The 19,142-nt window shown below is 44.1% G+C and overlaps 1 protein-coding gene across 1 annotated transcript in view; it reads left to right on the top strand.

Moving 5' to 3' along the window:
- The window catches only part of DBF4B (DBF4 zinc finger B), a 46,554-nt gene that overhangs the window by 8,294 nt on the left and 19,118 nt on the right, over positions 1–19,142 (top strand). The window contains exons 5-7 of the mRNA XM_059380120.1: positions 5,176–5,370; positions 5,850–5,915; positions 17,112–17,266. Of these exons, the coding sequence (XP_059236103.1) occupies positions 5,882–5,915; positions 17,112–17,266 (189 nt within the window). The 5' untranslated portion in view covers positions 5,176–5,370; positions 5,850–5,881. The remainder of the gene's footprint in view (positions 1–5,175; positions 5,371–5,849; positions 5,916–17,111; positions 17,267–19,142) is intronic.

The raw sequence follows: 19,142 nt of genomic DNA, 5'->3' as shown, positions 1-19,142 counted from the left end.
GTCTCCAAAGTCCTATCTGAAAATAGATGAGATTTGATCTGATGCCTAAAAGAAGAGAGAAGAGTTGGGAAATGGAGCTGTTGGTATAAACGCCCATGTTGGGCTCATTCAAGTTACAGGGAAGTATGGTCAGAGGAGCTAACAAGGAAAGCCACTGGATGGTTTTGAAAGGGAGGGGAATTTGATCCATAATGGAGGAGCCCAAACAGCTTTTTTTTAATAATTGATGTGTCTGTCAGTTATCTGTCGCTGCCTTGCCCCAAAATGTAATGATTTAACCACCAACCACCGATTTTCACTGGATTTCTATGGGCCTGGAATTTGGGAGCGGCTTGCTTGGGCTTTCCTGTCTTGGGATCGCTTGTGAGGTTGCAGTCTTCAGAAAGCTCAGCGAGGTCTGAACTATCTCCTTGCAAGATGGTTCAGTCACGTTAGCGGTTACGTTGTTGCTGACTCTTAGCAGGAAGACTTCATTTCTCTCGGTCTCCATGAGAGCATCTCCATAGGCATACTCGAACCTCCTCATGTCATGATTGCTCCCTTCCCCGACAGCAGGTGGTCCAAGAAACAGCAATGCATATGCTGAAATGTTTTACGACCCAGACTCAGAACTGGCACGGCACATTGCTCTTTCCTGAATATTCTGTTGGTTCCTAGCCCTATTTGATGTGGTCACGATTGCCAGGAGACATACGTCCCTGCAGGCCATCTTGGGAGACTGGCTACCACAACGTTTTAGCGGCTGCTTTTAGGCAACAGGTTTGTACAGTGGAAACCTGAGTAAGGTAGAAAGGCCCACAGAGACCCCAGCCCTCCGGCTAGATACAGACACGCCCATCAGGTGACCCATCTCAAACTATCCATAGGCCCTAACCAACCAACGGGCTACTTAGAACCAGGCACAGGTACCAAAAAAAGGGACTATTCCATTTGTTCCCATACCTCCTCACTGTCCTTCTTGAAAAACCGCCCCCACCCATTGCCTTGGGGCCGGCCATCTCTCCTTTGTGGCCCTGCCTGCTGCTCCCTTGCGGTGTATTTTGGTAAATTTCTATCTCCTTTGTTCTGCCTCCAGTGAATCCTTTCACTGCCTGCGCCACTGGCTTCCATCAGATTGAGTGGCCCCACATTTGGGGACCCCCATCCAATTGAGACAGACACCACAAATGCGGGTATTTTTTAATTTAAATTTATAAAAGTAAATGTATTTTTTATGTTTGTATATATATTTAGAAAAGAAAATATGTGATATTTACCATATTAGAAATTAAAGCTTAAAAATATTGTTCATAGGGGCACCTGGGTGGCTCTGTCAGTTGGGCATCCAAGTGCTGGTTTCAGTTGAGGCCATGATCTCAGGGTCCTGAGATCAAGCCCCAAATATGGCTCCTTTCTCCCAGGGAGTCTGCTTGAAGATTTATCCCTCTTCCTGCCCCTAACCACTTGCACGGATGCACGAGCGCAACCACTTGTACTCTTGTTGGGGCACCTGGGTGACTCAGTTGTTAAGCCTCTGCCTTCGGCTCAGGTCATGATCTCGGAGTCCTGCGATCAAGCCCCGAATCAGGCTCCCTGCTCAGCGGGAAGCCTGTTTCTCCCTCTCCCACCCCCCCTGCTGTATTCCTTCTCTCTGTCAAATAAATAAATAAATAAATAGAATCTTTAAAAAACTGTATCTTGTTTGTTTAAAAATAAGCCCACTATCTATTAATGTAAATAATGAATTTTTATAGACTATATTATTTTTTATTTTTTATAAACATATAATATATTTTTATCCCCAGGGGTACAGGTCTGTGAATCGCCAGGTTTACACACTTCACAGCACTCACCATAGCACATACCCTCCCCACTGTCCATAACCCCACCCCCCTCACCCAAGTCCCTCCCCCCAGCAACCCTCAGTTTGTATTGTGAGATTAAGAGTCACTTATGGTTTGTCTCCCTCCCAATCCCATCTTGTTTCATTTATTCTCCTACCCCCTTAACCCCCCATGTTGCATCTCCACTTCCTCATATCAGGGAGATCATATGATAGTTGTCTTTCTCCGATTGACTTATAAATAATGAATTTTTAATGAAAATACATTTTCTGGGGTGCCTGGGTGGCTCAGTCAGTTAAGCATCTGACTCTTGGTTTCAGTTCAGGTCATGGTCTCAGGGTAATGGGATGGAGCCCTGAGTCTGGCTCCCGGCTCAGCAGGGAGTCTGCTCCTCTCACTCTCCCTCAGCTCCCCACCACACACATGCTCTCTCTCTCAAATGAATAAATAAAACTTTAAAAAATGTATTTTCCAAGACAAAAACAATCAAAAGAATGACATTGTTTTACATTTCTCCAAATCTTTTTTTTTTCCCCCTCAAGATTTTATTTTTTTTTTTATTTTTTTTTTTTTTAAAGATTTTATTTATTTATTTATTTGACAGAGAGAGAGATCACAAGTAGGCGGAGAGTCAGGCAGAGAGAGAGAGAGAAGCAGGCTCCCGCCGAGCAAAGAGCCCGATGCGGGGCTCGATCCCAGGACCCTGAGATCATGACCTGAGCCGAAGGCAGCGGCTTAATCCACTGAGCCACCCAGGCGCCCCAAGATTTTATTTATTTGACAGAGAGAAACATAGTGAGAAAGGGAACACCAACAGGGGGAGTGGGAGAAGGAGAAGCAGGCCCCTGGCTGAGCAGGGAGCCCCCTGTGGGTCTCCATCCCAGGCCCCTGGGATCATGACCTGAGCAGAAGGCAGACGCTTAACGCCTGAGCACCCAGACACCCCTCCAAATCTTTTTAATAACTGGTTTGACAAAAGAGTGTTGGATTCTTATTTTTGCTTCTGCATACTCCACTAAACTATTCATGAGAGAATGAGAACAAATAATGGAAAATAATGTCTTTTGTGTTATTATAAAAATAGTTTTGACTTCCTAGAGCCTTTTGAAAGGGATGAGCTATACTTTGGGAACCTTAAACTAGATTATGATGTAAAAAATGATACCCAAATCGCAGTAGCTTAAAATAACAGAAATTTATTTCTTACTTATGCTACAAATCCATTTGGGGTTGCCCATGGTCCTGTTCTATGTCATCTTTTTTTTTTTTTTTAAGATTTTATTTATTTATTTGACAGACAGAGATCACAAGTAGGCAGAAAGACATGCAGAGGCGGGTGGGGGAAGCAGGCTCCCTGTTGAGCAGAGAGCCTGATTCTGGGCTCGATCCCAGGAGCTGGAATCAGAACCTGGGATCATGACCTGAGCTGAAGACAGAGGCTTTGACCCACTGAGCTACCCAGGCGCCCCAGTTCTATGTCATCTTGACTGAGGAACCCAAGCTGTCAGGTCTTCCTCTAGCTAGGACATTGCTAGTCATTGTAATGGGGGGAAAGAACTTGGTAAATGATCCTGTCTCTTAAAACTTGTGCTTGGAAGTGATGTGAATTTTTTTTCTTTTTACATCAGCTAAAGCAAGTCACATGGTCAAGCTTTAGTTCATCAGGGCTGGTATGTATATGCTGTCTTAGTCAGTAGTATCGCATGCAGCTCTTGATCTCAGGGTCATGAGTTCAAGACCCACATTAGGGGTAGAGTTTACTTAATTAAAAAAAAAAAGAGGGGTGCCTGGGAGGCTCAGTCGTTAAGTGTCTGCCTTCAGGTCCTGGGATCAAGCCTCACATCATGGTCTCTGCTCTGCGGGAGGCGTGCTTCTCCCTCTTCCACTCCCCCCACTTGTGCTCGCTCTCTCTCTCTCTCTGTCAAATAAATAAATAAAATCTTAAAATAAAAAAAATAACAAGTGTTAGAAATTGTGTTAGAAATTAACACAGTGCTTTGGGCAAGAAGGTCTGGTGGCTTTAACTAAGATGATAGCAGTGGTCTGATTCAAGATGTACTTTGGAGTTGGCAGAATTTGTTTTTGGAGTAGGGGTGGGGATAAGGGCAAATACTGAAATAATGTCTAGGTTTTTGTCTTGAGCAACTGAGTGGATTGTATGACATGTACTGAGATGGAGAATAGGTGGGTTTTTTGAGGGGTGTGTGGGTGAAGCAAATGTTCTGTTTCGAACATATTAAGCCTGAGGTTGTCCATTGGACATCCAATTAGAAATGTTCAGTAGCCACTTGGATATATATAAGTCTGGAGATCAAAGGAGAGGTCAGAGGTAGAGATAGAAATACTGCAGGCATTAGCATAGAGCCAATTGTAAAGCCATGGAGTTGAATGAGATCTTCCAGGGAGAAAGTGTTAATATGGAAGAGAAGAGGGCTAAGGTCTAAAGCCTTAGTATGCTGCAACATTTATAGGTGGGACAATGCCTTTGGATTCAGCAAAGGAAATTGAAGAATCATTGAGGGAAGATGAAAACTGGTAGAAATAGAAGCAAAATGAAGAAATTGGCTCAAGAAGGAGAGAATAGTCTGTTTCAGGGTTCTAAAAGTCAGATAGGATGAGTATAGCAAAGTGACCATAGGATTTGGGAAAATGGAAGTGATAGCTGACCTGGACAAGTATAGTTTTAGTGGATAGGTGAGGATCAAAGTCTAATTACGTGAGTTGGGAATAAGAAGTGAAGAATGGAGACACCTCTTTTGAGAATTTTTTTCGGAGGTAGGTAAGTGGAGAAAAGGGAGTGAAACAAAGATGTGAAGATGAAATGAAGTGTTCATGGGTTGTTGTTCTTTTGTAAATTGTCAATGTTCTGTAAGTGCTAGGCTTGTCTTGTTATTTTTTTTTTAAAGATTTTATTCACTTATTTATTTGACAGAGAGAGATCACAAGTAGGCAGAGAGGCAGGCAGAGAGAGGAGGAAGCAGGCTCCCTGGGGAGCAGAGAGCCCGATGCGGGACTCGATCCCAGCACCCCGAGATCATGACCTGAGCCGAAGGCAGCAGCTTAACCCACTGAGCCACCCAGGCGCCCCTTGTCTTGTTATTTATTATCTAACTCCCAAGAATTTCCAACCAGCTTAGTGTGAAGAATCACGAAGACTGGCTACCACTAGCCCCCAGCTTCCCGTCTTTTAAGGCGCAGGGTATCTCCTCCACCCAATGGCAAATCAAGAAATGAAGAGACGGTGGAGAAAGCGGAACTGAAAAGGAAGGGGGAAAGGGAGCATTTGCCGAGTTAATATTGACCTCGCAGGGCCACCGTAGGGCAGCCCCTCACAGCTATTACGCTATTTTAGGGGGCGGGGCCGACAGGAAATTTAAACCGAAGCCGCGACCGAGGGCGCCTAGAGACTGATGATGTACTCGTGGAGTTGCCGTCGGCCCTCGGACGTCTGAAATCGCTCATGGAGCCCGCGAATATAACGCGGAGGCCTTGAGGAAGGAGTACGGAGGCCGAGAAGGAGCCAAGAATTTGAGGGAGCCAGGAAAGGGTACGGATGCCGGGAAGGGGAAGATGGGGTAAGAAGGTTGGCGGAAGGGGTCGTGAGATTGTAGAGAGGATAAGGAATGGGGAGGGTGCACAGGCATTGGGGAGCGGATAGGTGCAGAAGCTGAGGAGGGTGGAGGGACGGAAAGAGCTCCCAGGAGTTGAGGAGGCAGAGGACTCGAGGGGGCGGAGGGACTGAGGGGACAAGAACCCGGAGGGAGGAATTGAAACGTACCAAGGGTGGCCAAGAGGCCGTGGGAGTTGAGAGCGCAGTCCTAGAGGGGCCGGTGGGACTGAGGGACCAGAGCCTTGAAGGGGGTGCGGGAGGTGTGATGGGATGTGGATTGGGATGGATTTGAGGCTTGCTGTACCCGGGAGCCGCTCCGGAGATTGTGCGGTAATTGGAAGGCGGGGGTGAGGGGGGGATGATAGAAGGTCGAAGGCTAATGAAGGTGGTTCTGCTGCTGTTTTGTCCTTTCTTAGGCGACGGCAAATTCTCTGAGCTGCAGAGTTCTATGGCTGAGAGTAGGCTCCGGGCTCCGGACCTAGGTAGGTAACAGGTCACAACTAGGGATGCGAGGTCGAAGTTGCTCCTCCTGCACCAGAGTCTCTTGGGATGGAAAGGTCGAGAAATGTTAGCGCTGTTAGGGTTTTCTAATTACTTAGTGGTTTTGAGTGTGTGTGTATGGTGGGATGTCATTAAATCATTTAGGAATTCATGTTAAAGGTCAAATAAGAGCTTTCAGTCTGATAATACAAACAAGATTAGCAGATGGGGAGTCAGGATAGAGTCTTTTATTAAGCCCACATTCATGGTTATTTTTACCATAAACTTAAATACCGAAATAGATAGCGTATTTCAGCACATGCTCACTTCCCTCAATCCTCCCCCTCCCACTTCTTTCAATATCTTCTAGTTTTAGTTCTGGATAATTACAGATACAGGCCTTGGTTGTTGCCTTTGAACGTTAATGTATTTTACTAAGTTATCCACTCTTCCTTTGCTGAAGAACTTTTCTCCAAGAGTTTTCAAAAGGGGGCTTTACGGGATGAATTTTCTGAGGCTTTTATGCCTGAGAATATCTTGACTTCACCAGTGTGTTAAAATTCTTAAGTCAAAGTTCTTTTCCTTCAACACAGTGAAAAATTACAGTATTTTCTTCCTGCAGAAAGTAGAGCCTTTGATAATTGATGTTGGTCTGATTCTTGTTCCTTTGTAAGTGACCTGCTTTTTTCATGAGAACATTTCAGATGATTCTCTTTATATTTGTTCTTAAAATTCACTGTAATATGACTATGTGTGAATTTTAGAGGGTTTTAAAAGCTTTTTAATTTTTTTTAAAGATTTTATTTATTTGACAGAGAGAGAAATCACAAGTAGGCAGAGAGGCAGGCAGAGAGAGAGAGGGGAGGAAGCAGGCACCCTGCGGGGCTCGATCCCAGGACCCTGGGATCATGACCTGAGCGGAAGGCAGAGGCTTTAACCCACTGAGCCACCCAGGCGCCCCTAAAAACTTTTTTATCACAATTTTATGGTTACATCATTTTAAAAGGCCAGGTCTCCATCCCTCCCTTTCTCTCTCTCATACACACACACCGACACACACCCAGCAGTGGGAGTTGTTCCTCCTGATTGCCACTCCCTAGGGTGCTATTGTTTACAGCTGTTTTAGCTATTTCTTCTAGTGTTTACCTACTTATTTCTAAATAGCATACTCCTACTGTTTTTGTTGTTTTCAACTTAAATTATATCTATTGATTTCCTAGCATGGAAAATATTTTTTGTTCTCTCCCCACTTACCTGAGCGCGCGCACGCGCGCGCACACACACACACACACACACACACACAATTTCCTTCCTCATCTCTCCTCTTCTTAGTGCATATAAAGTCTGTTTTTGTTCATTTGTTTGTTTGGGCCCAACACGGGGCCTGAGCTGAGCTAACCCACTGAGCCACCCCAGCACCCCTATATGTAGTCATTTTTGATTGGTCACTCATTTATTTGCATTATTATTATTATGGTTATTCACAGATGACCCATATAGTAAAGTAGGAAATATGCCTCATTTTCTGTGAATGATGACTAATTCATGTCCAGATTTTACCAGAATTACAAACCTTCCCTCAGTACCTTCAAGCTCATCAAAGAATCCATCAGTTTCTTCTTTGTCTGGAAGACATACCTTCTGAAATCATTTGTCTTAGTCTTCCAGTCCCGCCCAGCTATGCCTAGGCTTGTTGCACTGATTTCATCCTAGAATCTCCCTTCATCATTTTATGGATTTCCCTTTGCTTCTTTCCTGTTTAGGATCCCCTACATTCCAAATTCCTTTTTTCTTCTCCCTCATTTATTTCCTCATTTTGGTGGAGTACATCTTCTAATATAGCTTCCTGAGAAAGGTATATGACAGATAAATTTTTCAAGACCTGCAGGTCTGATAATTCTTCACTCTTTTTTAAAAGATTTTATTTATTTATTTGAGAGAGGGAGAGAGAACACGGGGTAGGGGGTTTGCGCAGGAGGGTCAGAGGGAGGAGGAAAAGCTGGCTCCCCACTGAGCAGGAAGCCCCATGTGGGGCTCAATCCCAGGACTCTGGGATCATGATGTGAACTGAAGGCAAACTCTTAATCCATTAAGCTATCCAGGCTCCCTGACAAATTTTTATTCTACCTTACATTTGAATGATAAAGAGTTAAAGAATTCTGGGTTGGAAATCATTTTTCCCCAGAATTTTGAAGACCTGTTCCACTTTTTTAAGTGTACAAATCTTTTTGTTTTGTTTTAATTTTTTTTTTTTAAGATTTTATTTATTTATTTGCCAGAGACAGAGGGAGAGAGAGCAAGCACAGGTAGACAAAGAGGCAGGCAGAGGCAGAGGGAGAAGCAGGCTCCCTGCCGAGCAAGGAGCCCGATGTGGGACTCGATCCCAGGACCCTGGGATCATGACCTGAGCCGAAGGCAGCTGCTTAACCAACTGAGCCACCCAGGCGTCCCTGTTTTGTTTTAATTTTTAATTCCAATATAATTAACATCTTGTCTTATATTAGTTTCAAATGTACAATATAGTGATTCAACCACGTTCCACTTCTTGTAGCTTCCAGTGTACTATAGCAAAGTCCGATTCTGTAAATATTTCTGCCTTCCTCCTGAACACGATAATGGCCTAGACTGGTCTATCTCTGAACCACCCCTGCCCCCATCTAACACTGATTGTCTTTTTTACTTCCAAATTTGTTATTGTTATTGTTGTTTTATACAGTCAGTGATTGTTTAGATTTATACATATTTTTGCCAAATTTTTGGCATTTCAGTCCTTCTGGGTCTAGCTTCCTTCATCCCAAAGTACACCTCTGTAAAGTCCTTTAGTAAGAAGTGTTTGTGGATAAATGGGTTTTCTTTGTTTGAAAAAATGCCTTTGGTTTTCTTTGTTGAAAAAATGGGTGGCCCAGTCAGTAAAGCATCTGATTCTTGACTACTGATTTTAGCTGAGGTCGTAATCTCAGGGTTGTGGGGTCAAGCCCAGTGTCAGGCTCTATGACGGGTATGGACCCAGTTTAGGATTCTCTCCATCTCCCTCTACCCTTCTCGCCCTCAAGATTTAAAAAAAAAAAAAAAAAGGAATAAAAAATAAAGAAAGTTGCCTTTATTTTGCCCTCACTCTTGGATAATTGTTCAATCAGATACAAAATTCTAAGTTGACATTTATTTTCTCTCAGTATTTTAAATACTGATTTTAGTGAAATAAAGCATTTAATAATTGAAGTAATTATTTTATAGTCTATATGATTATTCTGTTTGAAGCTCCTGGGGATCCAATTTTGGTGTCTCTTATTTCTGTTGATTCTTACCCACTAGTTTGTTTCCTTCATGTGTTTTATAATGTTGGAAGGTGAGTTAATGTTTGAGGATGCTTTATCTTTGGAAATTCTTGGAACCTTGAACTAGGCTGTGTACCTCTAGAACTGCTTTGCATTTGATTGTTTAAGGTATGCCAAAGACATGAGCTGGGATTTTTTTTTTTTTTTTTTTTAAGATTTTATTTGTTTATTTGACAGAGATCACAAGTAGGCAGAGAGGCAGGCAGAGAGAGAGGAGGAAGCAGGCTCCCTGCCGAGCAGAGAGCCAGCCGCAGGCCTGGATCCCAGGACCCTGAGATCATGACCTGAGCCGAAGGCAGAGGCTTTAACCCACTGAGCCACCTAGGTGTCCCGAGCTGGGATTATTTTTTGCTTTAATTTCTCTGCTTGGTGGTGGTCATCGTGGGTTTTTAGACCACATAAGTAATGTGAATTTGAATTCCAAATTCTTGGGAGGCCTGTGCTTATGAGTTCTCAGAGAAGATTTTTGTCATGCAGAGCCCAAGCTAATATAGACAGTATTCCCCCTTTGTCTCTTTTGGTGGATAGATTATTTTCTAATTTACCTTTTCTCCTAGATTCATGCAGGATTTCTCAATTCTATCTCCCTCCTTTAGGCAGGCACAAAACCTTATCTCCTGGGCCCATCTGGCTCATCAGTCCCAAACCCTTTTCTTTTAAGCCCACAAACTCCCCCAGGGCAGCCAGCATTAGCTTTTACCACAGTGGTTTTCAGTTTTCTCATCATTCAGGGCATTTGTGGGATCCTTTTATTTATTTATTTTGTGAATTTAGCTGTTAGATGGGATTTGTATTTATATTTTAGCCAGTATTTTTTTTAGATATTTTGTATTATGAAGGCTTTTAAATTACCTGGTCTCCAAAATGGCCTGAAATGAAGCCAAAATCTTCTTTCTCCTTAATGTCCTGAAACTTGACAGTGTGCCCTGATGTGGGACTTTTTTCATTCATGGCAAGGGCACTTGGTGGAGACTCTCAGTCTAGAAACTCATTTTCTTTCATTCTGGAAGTTGCTAGCACTATTTCTGTAAGATTCATCCCCTCCATTTTCTTTCTTTTTTATTTCTGGAACTTTGTATTATTCAGATATTGGATCTCATGGACCAATTCTTCGGTTTTCCTGTCTTTCTCTCCCACTTTCCATCTGTTTGTTTTTTGTTCTCTTCTATGTAGAATTTCTTCAACTTAACCTCCAATCATTATATTAAATTTATTTCTGTAATAGGTTTCTCAATTCCTAAAAGGCTTTTTTCTCTGTAGTTTCCTTTTTTTATAGTTGCCTCTGTGCTTATGGAAGGCATTGCTTTCTTTTATCTCTCTGAGATATTCATGGGTTTTTTTTTCTTCTTCTTTTTTTTTTTTTCTGTTTTCCTCTGCTTTCCTGTGTTGTCTCTCCTCTAAGGTCTTTTTTCTGTTCATTTGGTAGTCAGATTTCTTGTTAAAAACTTTCCTTTTTCTTCTTTTTTAGAAGCTTTCTTTAAATATTTGATGGTCTTTCATAACCCTTTTTATTTCAAAGTGAGGTGATAAAATGCCAATTGGAAAGGACTGTCAGCAGTAGACTTGATTCTAAGTAATCAGGCTGGAACCTGGCAATTTTGGTGGGTGTCTTATAGCTCAGGCTGCTATAACAAAACAGCATAGACTGAGTAGCTTAAACAACAGACAGTTATTTCTCCTGTTACTGGAGACTGGTAGACCAAGGTCAAGGCGCCAGTAGATTCAGTTTCTGGTGAGGACTCTTCCTGCCTTGTACATGCCTATCATCTAGCTATGTGTTCATATGACCTCTTCTTTATGCCCTCCTGGATGGAGAGAGTGAAAGCTCTGGTCTCTCTCCTTCTTACAAGGACACCAGCCTCATGTTGGGGGCCAGGTTCTACATTATGATCTCACCTAAAGGGCCATACCTCCTACCACTATCACACTGGGGGTTATAAGTGTGGTGGTCAGCATTCTGGGAGCTCCATAGGGGAAGAGGTTTACAGGTCTCACTGTTCAATAGGTAGATATCCTTCTGTGTTTTCAGTGGGGCTTATCCCTGCTCTCACCTGTGCTCCATGTCCTCTAGCCCAGGGAGCTTTCACACTTAGCGCTGTTGACATGTAGGGCCAGGTCATTTTCCTGCAAGGACCTTGTCCTGGAAGATGTGAAGCTGCTTTCCTGGCTTCTGCTGGCTAGAAGCACAACCCCTCTCCATTGTGACCACCAACAATGTTTCCATCAAAATCTCCCCCCAGGGAAGAACCATTGCTGGAGTCTTCTCCTGGGGTGAGAGAGGGTTCCTGGTGACCGGCTAACCATTCCTTTTAAAGACTTTCTGATAGCCTCTTTCTCAGCCCCCGTCTTGCGCTCTAGCCTTCTCTCTCTGGCTCTGCAGGTGTGGGCCTTCCAGCTCCAGCTTCTTGAGGGCTTCAGAGGCCGCTTTCTCTGGGGCCTCTGCCTGCTTTCCACTCACCATCTGCTTTCCAGCTTCCACAGTTCAGGGGCATCTCTCTTGCCTATTGTCATCTTCTTGCCAGTTTCTTTGTCCATTTTTATTCTTTTATCTGTCATTTTAGTGGCCCTTGGGGGCGAGAACAGAAGTTCTTGCATTTACCCTCCACATATATTCAGAAGCCTGGACCATTATTTCTCCAAATATTTTCCTGTCTCCATTCTTTTTTTCTTTCCCTTTGCAGCCCCTCTGCGGTGTTGCTCACACTTCTCTTTCTGTCCTTTCTTAATATCTGGTTGGTCCACTTCTTTATCTCCTCTTGATACCTTCTGGAAGAGTTCCTCCACTTCAGCCACCAACTCACACTATGTTACAAGATGTAACTCACCTACTGAGGGTTTGGGTTTTTTCTTTTTCATTCTTTAAAATAATTTCAGGGGCACCTGGGTGGCTCAGTGGGTTAAAGCCTCTGCCTTCGGCTCAGGTCATGATCCCAGGGTCCTGGGATAGAGCCCCGATTGGGTTCTCTGCTCAGCAGGGAGCCTGCTTCCCCCTCTCTCTCTGCCTGCCTCTCTGCCTACTTGTGATCTCTGCCTGTCAAATAAATTAATAAAAACAGAGATCACAAGTAGGCAGAGAGGCAGGCAGAGAGAGAGGGGGAAGCAGGCTCCCTGCCGAGCGGAGAGCCTGACACGGGGCTCGATCCCAGGACCCTGAGACCGTGACCCAAGTGGAAGGCAGAAGCCCAACCCGCTGAGCCACCCAGGTGCCCCAAGGAGAGAATCTTAAACAGGCTCCATTCCCAGCTAGGTGGGGCTTCGTCTCACAACCCCAAGATCATGACCTGAGTCGAAATCAAGAGTAGGACCCTTAAAGTAACTGCACCTCCCAGGTGCCCCACCCCACCCCCTTTTTTTAATGTATTTTTTATTTTAAGGAGGTGCATGCCCAACATGGGGCTTAAACTCATGACCTTGAGATCAAGAGCTGTGCTCTCACCAGCTGAGCCAGCCAGGTGCCCCTCATTGCTCATTTATAGTTGAATTATTTCTTTTTATTATATGAGCTTTTTTTAAGTATTGTATTTTTCATGTCTTTTATCTCCAGTTTTTTACCTGCTGTTCCTGTTTTATTATTTCCAATATTCTCCCTTTTTTGAGATGATTTGTAATACTTTAAAATTCTTTTCTCTGTCCAATCCATTACTTAGGACAGATAGATATGCTGTACCAGAGAAAACGTTTTTGTTTTTATTTTTTTTTAGATTTTATTTATTTATTTATTTGACAGAGAGAGATCACAAGTAGGCAGAGAGTCAGGCAGAGAGAGAGGAGGAAGCAGGCTCCCCGCCTAGCAGAGAGCCCGATGTGGGGCTCGATCCCAGGACCCCGGGATCATGACCTGAGCCGAAGGCAGCCACCTAATGACTGAGCCACCCAGGTGCCCCGAAAACGTTTTTTATATACTTTCTTTCTTCAGTTGCCTCATATTTTCTTATAAGCCCATGTCCCTGGGAGACAGTTAGCCACTCTGATTGATAACGTGCTTCTGGGACATAGATGCAAAAGCCCAGACCCTGTCCTCTGCCACTCCATTGCGTGCAGGGACTGGGGGTGGGACAGTAGAGGACAGCCCCTGGTCCCAGCATGGGCTCAGTCACTCCCTGTTTGCAGCCACAGCCTGTGCCCTCCCAGATACACACAGTGCCTTGTGCTGTTCTTCCTCGAGAGCTGTCTCCTTGGAGCGCCTGGGTGGCTCAGTGGGTTAAAGCTTCTGCCTTCGGCTCAGGTCATGATCTCAGGGTCCTGGGATCGAGCCCCGCATCGGGCTCTCTGCTCATCAGGGAGCCTGCTTCCCTCTCTGTCTGCCTGCCTCTCTGCCTACTTGTGATCTGTCTGTCAAATAAATAAATAAAATCTTTAAAAAATAAAAATAAAAAGAGCTGTCTCCTTGAGTTGTAATTACCTAACTCACCAAATGGATAGACGGTAGGGAGGAAGGTTCATTTAGACACCAGCGAGCTCGCGGACCCCTTGACCTCTTGTTATCTCTTTCTCATACACATGTGCGTATTTACCCTGTGCTAGGCTCCACACTGCCTTGATGGTACCCTGCTGCCTCTGGGGGGTACGGGGCTGCTTACTGGCCCTGCCCACTGCCAAGCAGTGACAGCACAAGTTGAAAGCAATCCCCAGTCTGTCCCCCACCTTCACACCCTGGCACCCTTCTGCTCTGAGCTTACTGTCCGCCCAGCCCCCAAGGCCCGGATCTGACATCCATCTCATTCCTCCTCACTTCCGTGGCTTCTCTAGGTTTTATTTCTGTCGAGAAAGTCAGTGGGCCTTATGTGTTTATCATCTTGTTTGGAACTCGAAAGGAGTGATTCTGAGAGAGCTACCTATGCAAGTACAGAATTAAAGTGTACACCTGAAACTAATAACAATGTTGTATGTTATTTATACTTCAGTTAAAAAAGAAAAAAAGCAAGCTTTCTGGAGAAGTTAGCATTGGGAGGGATCTAGAATGGCCACAGTTAGAATAATGCTCAGGGCTAACTTTCGGCAGGTATTCCTCATTTGGCTAAATCCGATACTTCCGGCCAGTCCTCATGGAGTGGTTGGTGCAGGTTAAGTATTTGAATACCCACCCCCCCCAATACCATTACCTGTATTTGATTTACTCCATATGGACTGTCCAAGGAGGATGGGTAGTAATTGTTATCACTATTTCAGAAGATTGGGAGACACTAAGAGAGATTGTGACCTGCCCAGGGTTACACAGCTAGGAAGAAGCAGAGGCAGGGACTCACAACAGGAGTCTTCTCTGTGAAATGCCAACCTGACTCTCCAGTATTTTCCGCCTCTGTACCTGACACTTTCAGGAAGAGGAAGGTTTAGGGGACCAGAAGTTAAGTGCCCGGAGGTCAGGCGCCCGCTGAGGATGGGAGAGCAGGCTCTGGTTTTATGGGAACAATACTGATATGTAAGTCAAAATCTCTTCCCTAAATAGTTCCCAGTCTAATGGGAGCCCAGAGGTTCACCCTGAAGAAGTAAACAAGAATATGAAGCTGAAAATACCACGAGGACAGACAGTAAGTGATATGGAACTCAGAAAAAGAAAAAGACCATCTCACCAGGGCAGGCAGGGTTTAACTGAGCAGGTCCAGCTGGGAGTCTGATAGGGCAGTAGGTAGCAGTGATGCAAGAATTCATGGAATCAGGGGCTCCTGGGTGGCTCAGTGGGTTAAAGCCTCTGCCTTCGGCTCAGGTCATGATCCCAGGGTCCTAGGATCGAGCCCTGCATTGGACTCTGCTCAGCAGGGAGCCTGCTTCCTCCAATCTCTCTCTCCGCCTGCCTCTCTGCCTACTTATGATCTCTATCAAATAAATAAATTAAAAAAAATAATTAGTGGAATCAAAGAGTTTTAGAAAACTTACAAAATTATCTGATCCGGGGGTGCTTGCGTGGCTCAGTCGGTTAAGCGTCTGCCTTCGGCTTGGTCACGATCCCAGTGTCCTAGAATCGAGTCGCACATCAGGCTCCCTGGTCAGCAGGAATCTGCTTTTCCCTCTCCCTCTGCCTCTCCCCCTACTCATGCTCACTCTTTCTCTCTGTCCAATAAATAATAAATAAAATCTTAAAAAAAAAAAAAAATCCAGCAATGTCACTAACTATATCTTGGTATTGGCTCTTCCGGGTCCATTTTTTCAAGTATGTGACAAACTGAATTTGTTAGTTTCAAATACACTTTTTTATTTAAGGGAAAGTTTCTTCAATTGTAAGTTTTAGTATTCTGGGGATTTTTTGTTTTCTTTCATTGTGTTTAGGAACTCTTCTTATCTGTATGTTAGAACTTCTTTGCCTGTCTTCAGTGTTTATCACATTCTCTCAAATCCATTTTTATCTGTTTTATCTCTTAACATTTATTGTGAAAGTTTTCGGCCCTGCAACAAAGTCAAAAGAATTCCACACGAGCATCTGGACACACCGTTTAGTTTTACCGTTGATGTTTTACTATACTTATTTTATCATCATTGATTTTTATCTATTGTATTTTTTTTAAAGATTTTATTTATTTATTTGACAGACAGAGATCACAGGTAGGCAGAGAGGCAGGGAGGGGGGAGTGGGGGGAAGCAGGCTCCCTGCTTAGCAGAGAGCCCGATGTGGGGCTCCATCCCAGGAACACATGACCAAAGGCAGAGGCTTAACCCACTGAGAGACCCAGGTTTCCCATCTATTGTATTTTTGATACATTTCAAGTAATTTGTAGACAGTAGTACCTTTCCCTCTAAATAGTTCAGCATGCGTTTCATTGACTAGAATTCCATATTTGTTTATAGTTTTTTCCATTTAATGTAAAATTTATATATAGTGAAATGTACAATTCTCAAGATTATATTCATTGAAGGTTTTGGGGGTTCCTTTTTTTAGCTTCATTGAGATATAATTTACATACTATAAAATTCATTTGTTGTAATGTATGCTTTCGGTGATTTTTAGTTAATTTACCAAGCTATGCAACTAACACACCAGTCTAATTTTAGAATATTTTCATCAACCCGAAAAGAACCTCATGCCCATTTTTAGTCACTCCTTATTCCGCCCACCATCAGCCTTTAAGTGACCGCTGATCTAATTTCTCTCTCTATTTTCCTTTTCTGGGCATTTCATATAAATGCAGTCATATAATATGTGGTCCTTTGTGTCTGGCTTTTCTAATTCAGCATGTGTTTGAGGTTCAACCCAGTTGTAGCATGTATCAGTAGTTCAGTCTTTTTTTATTGCCCAATAAAATTACATTGAGTGGATACACCACATTCCACTTACCGTTTTATTTACATGAGAATTATTCCCTATTGGCTCAATGAACCAGGCTGCAATGAACCTTCTTGTATAGGTTTTTTTGTTTGTTTGTTTGTTTTTAGATTTTATTTATTATTAGAGAGTGAGAGAGGGGAGAAGGTCAGAGGGAGAAGCAGACTCCCCATGGAGCTGAGAGCCCGATGTAGGACTCAATCCCAGAACTCCGGATCATGACCTGAGCTAAAGCCAGTCGCTTAACCAACTGAGCCATCCAGGCGCCCTGTATAGGTTTTTATCTGGGCGTATGCGTTCATTTCTCCCTGATACAGGCCTAGGAGTGTAATTGCTGGGTCACATGTTAATGGTTAGCGTTTTGAGACACTGCCTCACTTTTCTCAAGTGGCTGCACTGTGTTATGTTCCCACCATCCATGTGTGAGGGTCCTGGTGTCTCTGCATCCGAGCTTCACCAGGGCAGGAGCGCTAGTCTCAGGTTCATCTTTCCATGCCCGGGGCCTACCCGGGGCACGCCACGCAGAGGCCGTTGGTGAGCATTGCTTTGCTCGCGGGACTCCCTTAGCCCATGCTTCTCACTTTGTTCCTTTTGTCGTTCTTTTCTAGGGACTCAGCTGGGAGTTTCCAGTTGTCTGGAAAAATGCCAGAAGAACTCACCAAATGCTGGGAGGCAGCCCTTCTCTGGAAAGTCCTTTTATCTGGATCTGCCTGCTGGCAAAAGTCTCCAGTTTTTGACGGGGGCCATCCAGCAGCTGGGTGGGGTATGTGAATTGCTCCCAACCTGTGATGTCATGTGCCTTTGTGGGTGGTAGGGCAGGAGCTGGAGAGGAGTTCTGTCTGTGACTTCCAGGTATTTTCATTGGTATGACTACAGTTTCCAAAGCCATCCTTTTTTAAAATGAAGTTAGAGGGGCGCCTGGGTGGGTTAAGCCTCTCCCTTCCACTCAGGTCATGATCTCAGGGTCCTGGGATCGAGCCCTGCATCGGGCTCTCTGCACAGCGGGAAGCCTGTTTCCTCCCTCTGCCTACTTGTGATCTCTGTCTGTTGAGTAAAGAAAAATCTTAAAAAAAAAAAATGCTTGGGGCACCTGGGTGGCTCAGTGGGTTAAAGCCTCTGCCTTTGGCTTAGGTCATGATCCCAGGGTCCTGGGATCGAGCCCCACATCGGGCTCGCTGCTCAGCGGGGAGCCTGCTTCCTCCTCTCTCTCTGCCTGCCTCTCTGCCTACTTGTGATCTCTGTCTGTCAAATAAATAAATAAAAATCTTTAAAAAAAAAAAATGCTTAAAAAAAACAATGAAGTTAGAGGTGCCTGGTGGCTCAGTTGGTTAAGCGACTGCCTTCAGTTCAGGTCATGATCTCAGGGTCCTGGGATTGAGTCCCGCATCAGGCTCCCACTCAAATAAATAAAGTGGTTATGTTGTTTTTTAAATGGCTTTTAGCGTATTCACAGAGATATGCAAGCTAAGTGAATACACAGTCAGACTTAGAACATTTTTCATCACCCCCAAAAGAAAAAAGCCCATAACCATTGTCAGTCACTGCCCATTTCTCCTCAGTACCCCTAATCTGGATAAGCATTCATCTACTTCTTTTTTTTTTTTTTTAAAGATTTTATTTATTTATTTGACAGAGATCAGAAGTCGGCAGAGAGGCAGGCAGAGAGAGAGAGGGGAAGCAGGTTCCCCGCTGAGCAGAAATCCCGACATGGGGCTCAATCCCAGGACCCTGAGACCATGACCGTAGCCGAAGGCAGAGGCTCAACCCACTGAGCCACCCAGGCACCCATGCATTCATCTACTTCTGTCTCTATTCTTTTTCCCTTTTTTATTTTTTTTTTATTTTTTTTTTTTTTAAAGATTTTATTTATTTATTTGAGAGAGAGACAGTGAGAGAGAGCATGAGCGAGGAGAAGGTCAGAGAGTGAAGCAGACTCCCCATGGAGCTGGGAGCCTGATGTGGGACTCGATCCCGGGACTCCGGGATCATGACCTGAGCCTAAGGCAGTCGTCCAACCAACTGAGCCACCCAGGCGTCCCATCTTTTTCCCTTTTTTAAATTTTATTTTTATTATAATTTTTTTAGAGTGGGGAGGGAGAGAGGGCAAGGGAGAAAGAGAATCATAAGCAGACTCCGTGCCCAGTGTAGAGCCCCACATGAGTCTCTATCTCCCAACTCTGAGATCGTGACCTGAGCTGAAATCAAGAGTCAGATACCGAACCAACAGAACCACCCAGGTGCCCCATTATTTTATTTTATTTTTTTAAGATTTTATTTATTTATTTGACAGACAGAGATCACAAGTAGGCAGAGAGGCAGGCAGAGAGAGAGGAGGAAGCAGGCCCCCTGCTGAGCAGAGAGCCCGATGTGGGACTCGATCCCAGGACCCTGAGATCATGCCCTGAGCCGAAGGCAGAGGCTTTAACCCACTGAGCCACTCAGGCGCCCTATTTTTTTTTTTTTTTTTTAATGCTCATTTTCTGTGTAGTTATGATCATGAATATGTTTTTTGGGGTTTTTTTGGTTTTTTTTTTTTTTAGATTTTATTTATTTATTTGTCAGAGAGAGAGAGAGCAAGAGCGAGCACAGGCTGACAGAGTGGCAGGCAGAGTCAGAGGGAGAAGCAGGCTCCCTGCGGA

This window comes from Mustela nigripes, chromosome 16 (genome assembly GCF_022355385.1).
Source record: "Mustela nigripes isolate SB6536 chromosome 16, MUSNIG.SB6536, whole genome shotgun sequence".
NCBI lineage: Eukaryota > Metazoa > Chordata > Mammalia > Carnivora > Mustelidae > Mustela > Mustela nigripes.
This window is presented reverse-complemented; position numbering and strand designations above follow the sequence as displayed.